Source organism: Dipodomys merriami, unplaced genomic scaffold (assembly GCF_024711535.1).
Source record: "Dipodomys merriami isolate MVZ:Mamm:240054 unplaced genomic scaffold, mDipMer1.0.p SCAF_27, whole genome shotgun sequence".
Lineage (NCBI taxonomy): Eukaryota > Metazoa > Chordata > Mammalia > Rodentia > Heteromyidae > Dipodomys > Dipodomys merriami.
In genome coordinates, this window is record NW_027204159.1 from 781,411 (window position 1) to 791,964 (window position 10,554).

Genomic DNA, 10,554 nt, shown 5'->3' on the forward strand with positions numbered 1-10,554 from the left:
ATGCTATGGAAATAATACACTAATAGTAGGCATTTAATTATGGATCCAGCAATCTCAGAAGAAACATTGCCAGAAAAGATTGGAATCTTGTTTTATATGAATCTATAATTCTGGGTGTGGTGAGTTTTGTTCTCCAATTACAATAATCTTCAAAACATTAACAGCAGGCATAAAATGGGAAAAATTAATTTTCCCACAAGTGTCTGTTGACGATTGAGTACATATACAATGCTACACCAATACTATGCCTGGTCTAAAATATTAATAAGTATAAAGGCATTACTTATTAATAAGGAAAATACTCTTTAGAATAGCTTTATGTTTTGATGGTATCTGAGAAGAGTATGAAGATTCTGTTCTAAATTTTGCTTTCCAAAGACTTAAAAAATTAGCACTGGTAATATTGAATTTAAGGGTGCTATATTTCCTGAGGCTTACTCTAATTTGTTTTATACAGTATTTAAAATAAAGCATCCCCAAGTTGCTGCCTTGGCGGACACGAGATCTGTCACTGAGGTCCTTTCTCGCCTGATTAATTAGTAATTGGGAGACACATTTTGGCAGCTTTCATTTCCCTATTATTTTCTCTAGTTTGACACAAAACCCTGTCAGAAGCACCACTATTTGAACTGTACCCCTCTTAGTGCTGGGTCACTAAATTTTAATAAATGCAGACCCTGCCAGAAAACTACAGAAATAGGCATAAAAGTTTATTGAAGCAGTAACAGTAAACAAATATATGAAGAAAACACTGAATGCCACAGTATCTAAAACATTAATGGTCTGTGTGAACCCAGGGGTTACTGGCAAGATTGCATAGCAGAGACAAAAGGAAAAGGCCTTTAACAAACCCACTGCTTTCATCTATCTTTAAGAAAAAGTATTTGCTAAATAAAGCAGGCAAATACTTCACTGCAGCAGAAGGTACATCAGAGCCTCCCCTTGCCTCCTCCGCTACTCCAACTAGATGAATAAAATTGGAGGAAGGAAAAGATTTACAGCAACTACACAGACAGAGCAGCTCTCCAGAAGTCACTAAGGTGCTGTCTGAGCCAAAGAAACATTTCTCATAAAAGGCTCGGGTGAGGAACTTAAAATTGAAGCTAGAAAGACTGATAACTTCGGGAAGCTGCAAATAGCTACAGCATCAGTATCAGGATCTCCATCACAAAGTGTCAGTCACTTAAAAAAAAAGTATCCTGCTATGATGGTGGCTCAGGACACTATGTGCCAGGGCACTAGCCCTGCTGTGCAAGTCAGAGGCTACTGCTTTCACGTTCTGACATCTGTCTGTATTTTCTTGCCCTGAAACAATAGCAGGCGAATGGGGCTCATTTGCTCCCACTTTGTTTAACCTAATTGTTAAGTACAAAAGATAATTTCCCCATCTTTAGAGTTATTTTACCTTCCCTACCCATTCTCTTTTGTCTCTATTAAATGAAATAACTCTCTTCTACATTATTAAGTTCTTTACATGTGACAAAATAGTATATCCTAACAGCTAAAAAGTACCAAGTCTCAGGCCCTCCATCATCAAAACCTGGATAAAAGTGTGCCTTGTAATTACCAACCAAGCCAAGTGATAACTTTAGTTTATTCAAACCACGTTTTTACATTAAGACATTGCATTTCAGCATAGAAAGCTTTTGTCATGTATATTTTCAGAAGAAGCAAGAACTAATTGACAATTATAGTTTTTAACCAATATAAATATAAATTAATAACACTTAAAACGGAAAATCTGACAGCTTGGCAACAGCAGGAGAAAAATAAAAGGTATTTGTTAGTTCATTTAAAATCAAGGTCACTTTGAAAACTTGGTGATTTGGGTCTTCTCCACTAGCAAGTCTAAGGAAAATGGGTGATGGATACAAGAGGAAAGCTCATTAGGACAAAAAAATGTCAACTCATACCTGGATTTTAACCATGAGAAGCATGATCTGTCCTTAAATCATGCATTTTACTTATCAACTTTACCTTACACCGGCTACCACTCTAAATCTTACTTCCCCCAAACGGAAGTAATCTAGGACATATGTAGAATTTGTTCTGGCCCAAGTTAAATTTGGCTAAGTCAGGTTACTTTTGAAAGTATTCGTACAGCAACTGCACTTTTACTGAAGCAGGTGAGAGTAATAGTCTCAGATATCATCAGATACAGTAATGACAAGTGTAGTACACATTTTTAGTAAGGTTTACAAGACTACATGTTCCTTCAAATGTATCCAAAAATGTAAAACATGATAGAAAATATAGCAGACTCGGTTGATAGTCTCAATTTTTTTTTTAGTAAACTAGAGGGATTTAGTTCTAAAAATAATTTTCTGAAAGAATTCACAAGAGTTCATGAAAAAGTGAGAGGCTCTATTTCAGTGACCAAATGTTCTGACTTCTCACAGTGCTTCTTAAAGCATCCCAAATGCTTTAATATCTACAATGCTTTAAATATCTACAATTGGATCATTACCTCTTATTGGAGGATTTCTGATATTGCTGATCAATTGTTGGGAGGGGATGTCTACCAAGAAGTATTAGTATATCAGAAGAAAAACATGAGGACGAGGGGTGTGTATTATCAATAGAGATTATTAACTTATTACCTTGCAATTAACTATAAATCACATGATTCAAGAGAAAAGTATATATGGAGATATAGTAAAGCCCGACGGTTAATATTAAAATATAATAGCTTGGGCTTAAATATATAAATATCACTAGTTTGCTTTTGCTCTTTCTTTTGGTCAACTAAATACAAGAAGACATTTTTGAGGCTCTGCAAGTAAGATGGAGCTTTAAATGTAGAGTCTCACTAGAATGATTAGAAAAGTTGTTTAGTCTTTTCTATCATCCATATTCATTTCCGGACCATTTTCACGAAAGAAATAAAATTGGTCTTTAAACAAGATGGCTGCTTCTAAGAGGACAGGGAGAGAAAAAAACGCTGATGTAACTGGAAGCCCCAAACCTATCTGCTTTTCTAAATTGAGAGATGCAAATTTCATCCTATTTTTTCTAACTTCTATGTATGACACTATACAGATGACACTGTACAGATATTCAAAATCATTAATTACAAAGCAATTTTGTAAAAGGTCAAATCTTTGTGTACTAAGAAGACGACTGATTATCCAATACATATACAAGTACTGATATACACAACTGTCACTTCATGTGTGTGAATTCTCATGCTGACTTTGTACTAAATCTTGATCATCAGTCCTGAAAATCAGATCATTTAATAAAACTACAATAGGAATAATATTGATGTTTCATCTAGTTCAACAATCTAACCACAACCAATTCAACTATATTTGGCTTTATTCAAAGTGAAAAACTGACCATAATGCCAGTGGCACATTAATTTTATAACTTACATGTAAAACTTAAAAACATTTTTCCAGTTTTGCAACAACTTTTAACTAGATTTTTAAAAATCATTTCAATCTATTTTTATTCCTCACTTGAGTGGAAAATAAGACCTGACAGTAACATTTTCTTCAACCTGTCAACTGTCAATTGTATGAAGGATGTTTCTAAAGATGACAAAGGTTTATTTTTCCTTATTGAAAATGATAGAATTCTACCTGAATGAAAGCTAAGCTAAGCATCACTACAGTATAGCACTGTCTTGCAGAAAAGTGCTAACTGAAATACGAGTTTTCAATATTCTAAAACAATGGGTTTTTTGGTTGAAATGTATGGCTGTTATAAAACTATCTTCACAAATCTCAAAATCAAGAGTCTGCATATGCACAAATTTTCTATTAAAAAACTTCAGATCACAGTTTACAAACCATCAAAAACACTAAGAAATAAAACATATTACTGAAAAGAATGCATCACAACTACAGGAAAGAAAATTTGCATTATTAATTTTTAATTTAAAATTTGAGTGATTCTGCATCATTGTGCTGACTTGCTTGAGACTGAAGATTAAGTTTCTAAAAACTTAAATGCAGACATATTCACGAGAAAGCAGATTTCCTAGTAGTGAGTAATATCCTATTCAGAAACATTGGAAGTTCACATTAATCACAGAAACTTCTACAAAACAGCTTAGGACATAAGTTGAAAAGCAGACTAATATATAAATCTAATAAAATAAATCACATGCTTAAAAGAGACAGTAATTTATTGATGTTTGGCTAAGACCACCATCATAAGACAAATTATCAAAAGTGAATATTAATATCTCATTTTTTATATCTCTCTTTGAAGTTTTGTACCTGAATATGACGGTATTATCTGTCACAAATGATCAAAAGACCATTTTTTCTCAGTTTGGAAGACTGATCTGAGTGAGCTGTCCTAGGTGAGTGTCAAGGACTACTTATTTTCTTAGTGCAGTTAGAAAAATACAGGCTTCTTTTTCAATATGGATATCCCAGTCCAGCTGCTATTTTAACAGTTTCTATACTACTTCTGAAAAGAAGATCAATAATAGGGAATCAGCCAATATCCAGCAATTTCTTACTTAAAATATCATAGCTTTTTAAATAGTTGTTGGGTTGGAGATTATTCCAAACAAGATAAAAACTTGAGTAACATCTTAAAAAAAAAAAAGCAAGCGATTTATATTAGAGAAATTAAAAAAAAACACTAAGCAATGTACCAAATGTTACAACACATATAAAATACTATTTGTAATATATTCTTAACATTTTCTGTTTCAATCTCTCAAAGGTAAATTCTTTTGGCATCTACTTTTCCCAAGCTACCAAAGGCCAGGACTCCTTAAGGACTAATTGTGTTCATTCATTTGCTTGGCCCAGCATGAATCTAGTAGCTTGCTTGGTTCAGAATAACAGGAGAGAGAAGGTACCCATCTTTATCTGTCCCTATCCAACAGAAAACCAGGCCAGTGGACTGAATGCAATAAAATGCCAGTTCAGAAGGCATTTTGCAAGATTAAATGGAAGGAAATTCAGGAGGTTAACTTGCCCCAAATAGCTAAGTGCTCTTTCCAAATCTGATTCTCAGTTTTCAAAGGTAAAAACTTCTAAACCCAGAGTTTTATCAGCCATAACACACATGACAATAAACTATTACTTCCATGAGCCAGTGGTCTAGTTAATAGCACTAAAGTCATGTGAAATGGAATAATGAACTAAAGATTTTCTGATCCTTTTAATCACCAGTAATGTATTGACATTACTTTCACACTGGAAATGGCAACTGAGACTGATTGTACAGCCAAATAAGACTGTGACTCAATGAGCACTGATGTTCAGTCACCTAAAAAATAGACAGTTGCCTATTTTGGCATTTATTTTGTATATCTAAAATAATGCACACTATAGCTGGAAGGTGACAACTCAGTAGATAACTGCGTTGCAAAACTCTATGGAAAACTGGCTAAAGAACAAGAAGCACACTTCTATTTTGCAAATATCTGGGTTGAAAGGAAGGAATGTCTTAAGGGGACAAAAAAGGCTAAAAGTCTCATGTATAGTGCTTTATTTTTATCCTGATAGTAACATAAACTTTGATATAAATATGAAAAATTATCCCAACATATATAATAAAATCATATTACTTTGAGGCTCAGAGTTAATATTTTCAGTGATGTGTCTAACATGAAAAACATTTAAAAGATTTTAACTTTTAAAAAAATGAAGTGAATCTTTTACAAGCTAAGTAATAAGCTTGAAAACTGAGATATAAACTTTTCCCTTTTTGGCACAAGTTCCTGGGTTTATACCATGAAAAATTCACTTATTTTTCATTGAAAAGAGTATACTGCTTTTTTTAAAAAAAAAAATGATGGTTATTCCGATCTCTGAAATGGAAGCAACTAAATTTTGGAAGAAAAATAAAGGAATATTATTAGGGAAAAATGGATAGCCAGTGAAAGAGCAGAGTGAAGGGAATCCTGTTATAGAATTCTTCCTACAATTCTAATATTACTTGTTGACCATTGTAAATGATATAGTTACTTTCTAATCTAATGTGAAATGCTTAATTTACATGTTTTTAAAGAATGGAAAAAAAATCCAAAGACTACACAGTGAGGTTAAAGTTCAGTAAACCCTTGATGCATTCACAGTTTCTTTTTTTTTCAATTGAAAGAAAAGGCTTTTAAATTTACAATACTCAAATCTTGACAGAAATAAAGCAACAACAGAGAAGAATTAGTGTTGATAATAGTATGATGCTTTTATTTGCTGCAATATTATATTGTATTCAACTCATAATGTCAACCAGGAAACCTGTTTAATTACCTTATTATAATGTTGGTAAATTGTCAAAAGAGTCTAAGAAGAACTTTTCAATATACACAGTGTTTAAAAGAATATTCTCACTGGAGGAACCTAACTTCTTACATCATGTTCCAGGGTAAGAGGCATGTTCTCAATCCTACGTCATGTCTCTATATAAAAGCACAGCTGGCTACTAAGGGAGAATTAAATAAGTTTTATTACTGACCGTCTTTTTAAGAAGTTACTTAAGACCTTCCTACAATCTTAAAGAAATTGAAGACAATTCTATTTTCTTTGATTTAGACTAACATGACTTAAAGTTACTTAGCAATATTCCAGTGACAAATGCCACATAACAGTAAGAGGATCATTCTATCATTCACGCTTTTAGGTAAAACTCATGCAAGTTTTCAGATTTTAGAATTGTGGAGGATGTGTGTGGACAAATGCAATCATATAATATTTCTATTCAGACTGATAGTTTTCAATTGCTTCTTCACAGATTTGGGCCAATCCAATGCATAGAATCAGTTTGGCTCAGTGCCCAATAAATCCTGCCAACTACAAAGTTAGCAGATATTCAATTTGAAAATTGAATATATACTTCCCAGAAGTGACTAGTAGGAAGACAGATTGTAACAGTAAAACTACTATTCAGATGGAACCTACGTTAATATTTTTCCTGTGACCGTAGATACACAGATGTTCCTACCATCAATGGAGGGGTAGTAATGATACTGAATGTATCAGTTATACAGTTACTTGTAGCACAAGTAGATGTAACACAATAAGATGTTCAATTCCTGTGATGGAGAAATATTTAATTCTAATTTTACCTAACTAAACAACTTCAGATGGAATTTATTAGTATACACAAAAGTATATTTCAGTTACACACAGTACTCATTTTAGTTTGACACTGTCTACTGAACTTTTCTTCTAAGATAAAAATTGAAAATCTACTTAAGTTGTGATTAACATGGTGTACATTGTCAATAGACTGAAGTCTGCAGATTAATAGTTCAGCAAAATCTTGACACTTTCATATAATATTGACAACTTACTGTACAAAATCAGAACGTACATGAACTATTTTCTATCCTTTGTGATATTTTTGAGTTTTGAAAGCTACATCTAACCTGATTTTTCTTAATACATAAAAATGCACCAATATTAAGTGAATATTTTTGAGTTACAAACTGCCTACACTAGCTATCTACTTTTAAAATACTGTTTTTTAAGTTTTACTTTAATAACACTAGGATAAATGCCTCTATATCCCATAAGAATATTAAATGTTGGAACTACATTTCTTGAAGGTGAGTGGGATATATCATTCTTTCTTGAAGAAGTTATCAAACTAAGAGAAAGATCTTTTCACAATGTTTAAATAAGCACACAGACTTCTTAAGAATACTCTTGGCGTGTGAAAATTCTACATGTTAACTATGGTCAGATTCAAAGCCACCATAGCAATCCTGGGCAGAAGAGCTTTCTTCGGGTAGGGCAGATGTATTAAAAAACATGACCTGTGACAAAAATCAATGTGCTAATCTCAAACCAAACAACAGTATCAAAAGCATAAAACAGAGATAACTTAAGATAAAATATCCTCAATCTAACTCAGGCTAGCCGGACAGGTTAAGAAGGGGCATGGGTGTGTTGCTGGCTCTTTCTGTTTGAACCTAGGGAAGACTGGATCATCCGTATATCCAAATAAATGAATACCAAGCGAAAATGAACACACTGGGAAGTTAAGAGTGACAACCAAGAGCAAAATACCCCAAATTCAACTAAAGAACTCCCTCGTGCTTTCCTGAATATAGTAGTAAAGTTTAGAAATACAATTTTTTGTTTCATATACGCTGTCTTAAAAAAAAAAAGGCCCAAATGGGAATAAAACCAAGCAACATAATTAGACTTGCTTTTAACACCATCAGAACTGGGAAGCTTGCTCTATTTGTCTTGTCAGCTTTAATAAGAGGCATCTTCTCTGGCAGAATGGCTTCTTTCTCTTTTCCTAATAGTGGTAAGTGGCATGTCAAAGAAGAAGTAGCTCCCCTTTCCAACACCCACCTCCAAGAGACTTTAAAACACACACACATACACACACACACTCAACTTTCGGGAATGTCAGCACTTCTGCTAGTCAGTGCATTTAGGACTCTGGCTACTTGGGTGTGACTACTGTGGATTAACAGGGGAGGGGCAGGGGGGTGTTCATCTCAGGTCCACAATCCACGAATAGCTCGCTGGTAGAGGTTTCTCTTCATCATCATCTCAGTTGACTCTAGTCAGCCCAGCATTGCCCTGGCACGAACGCATGCCCAGGGAAGACTGGAGATGGGTGGAGAGGACCGATGGGAACTACAATTGGAGGCTTCGCGGGTTCCCTCTCCACCGTAAACTGGACAGCAGCAACCACCGGCTCACTCCTCGGCCACTAGCCTTTTCCCTCTCAACTTCCACTGAGTAGCCCAGAGAAAACCCTATGCTTTTAGGTACAATCGATACGATTTCCCTCCCAGGAGGCACCGACCTCTCACAGATGGGAGCTGGCCTGAGTCCCAGAGATGTTGGGCGATACGGGCGCGGTGGGGGCCCACTGCTGCCACCAGGCCCGGGAGAAAGTAAGATCTAGGGCTGGGAAGGGTCCGCCAGATACTCTGGATACCCCCCTTCACCTCCACAGACACCCACATCGGGGTCCAAGCAAACTGGAAGTCTGCGGCTGGCTAGGGCCCAGCACGTGCGCCCAGACATTCCCGGTCGCCCATCACCAGCCTCCAGCGTACAGGGCGGGCTTCCGAGGCGCCTGCAAAGCGGTTCCAGTTAACCGCGCGCGCGCGCGCCTCAGGCCCCGCACCGCCAGGCCACGGGCGGAGGGCTCCCACCTTCCAGTGCCTCCAACTCCAGCAGCTTGCTCCGCACACATGACGTAACCCGGTATTAGATCAAACTTTCTGGCACCTGGAACCCATTAGGTGAGAGGGGGCTGCAAGAGGTGGGAGCATCCTCTCCATTTCCAAGAGCGCCAGGCCCAGACAGATTCCGGGCCAAATGATTTTTCTCGCAGTTAAAGAGGAAAATAAAAAACCTAAAGCTTCCGCTTCCCAGCCCCCCTCACTTCCCCCTTAAGCCCGTGCGCTCTCTGCGCGCATCGGTGGAAAAGAGAAGGCGAATTGAAAAGAAAAAAGAAAAAAAAAAAGTTTGGAGATGTTTGGCGTGTTGTCTCCCCAAGTCCCTGTGCACTCAGACTTCAGGGCAGGAGATGTCGGCGGCACACAGCAGCGGATCCCCGGCGCCCAAGCCCTGAGCCGGGATGGGGATGTTGGCCAGACTGCCCCGGCTGGGAAGCGAACAAGTCCCAACTCCTAGGCTCCCGCCCTTTCCCGATCCTTCGCACGTCCCCCAGAGCAGCTGGGGCCAGGCAGCCGCAGGAATCCCCGGGAGCACCGGGCCTTCCAGTGGTGGCTTAACAAAGCGAGGCGCGAAGGGAGTGCTTCCCGCCGGCGCCTCCAAGCCAGCAGTGCCGGGGCGACGCTTGGGTGCGCGCTGTCTTCAGCTAGCGCGCCTCGGTCTCCGCCACCGCAGCTCCTTCCCCGGGCCCTGAGGCCCGAGAAGCCCCAGCTGTCCGCCCCGAGCCGCCTTACCTGGGGTTGCTGCTGTTCCAGTAGACAGCGTAGCGGTCGGCGACGGTCTTGGAGCCCGGGTCCTGGCTGAGCACACACATCCAGAGCACCAGAAACACCAGCGTCAACATCTCCACGTGCACCATCACGCCTGGCCAGCGGCGGAGCCCCCGACGCGCCACTCCGGGGGAAGAGAGCAGGGATCCGGAGGGAGGGAGGGAAAGGGACAGAAAGAAGAAAGCGGGTGCCAAATAAATATGAATAAATAAAACGAAGCGGGAAGGGGGGTGGGGAGGCGAGAAAGGAAAAGAGGAACACACCAAGCTCGGGAGGGGTTGGAGAGCGAGAAGAAAAGAAGGCGGTGGATGGAGGGGGGCGGTTAAAGACAAACTCGCTCCCCCACTGAATGGTTCGAGGAGAAAAAAGAATCACAAGATGGAGAGACGCGAGCGGGTGTGTGGCGGCAGTGGAGAGGGCGGGAGAAAGGGTGCAAGGCTGTGTCTCGGGCGTCGGCTGCAGGCCGGTCACCCCGGGAGAGGGAGGTGCGGACCTGGCCGGGCAGCGGCAGCGCGGATCGGGGCAGGCGGCGGCGCACGCAGCACAGTCACCGGGAGTTGCGCGCCGCGGCCTCGGGGAGACATACACCGGCCCGCCGGGCCCGGCTCAGCGGCGGCGCGGCAGTCTGCGCACGGCTCCGCCGCTGCCCTGGGCCCTCGCACTGC

The 10,554-nt window shown here is 39.4% G+C and overlaps 1 protein-coding gene across 2 annotated transcripts in view; it reads right to left on the minus strand.

Moving 5' to 3' along the window:
• Nucleotides 1-10,351, minus strand: part of Efna5 (ephrin A5) — a 288,907-nt gene extending 278,556 nt beyond the window's left edge. The window contains exon 1 of one of the 2 annotated variants that reach the window (XM_070036014.1): nucleotides 9,854-10,351. In XM_070036014.1, the coding sequence (XP_069892115.1) occupies nucleotides 9,854-9,978 (125 nt within the window). In that variant the 5' untranslated portion in view covers nucleotides 9,979-10,351. The remainder of the gene's footprint in view (nucleotides 1-9,853) is intronic. The other variant, XM_070036013.1, reaches the window with a different exon arrangement.
• Nucleotides 10,352-10,554: the final 203 nt, after the last annotated feature.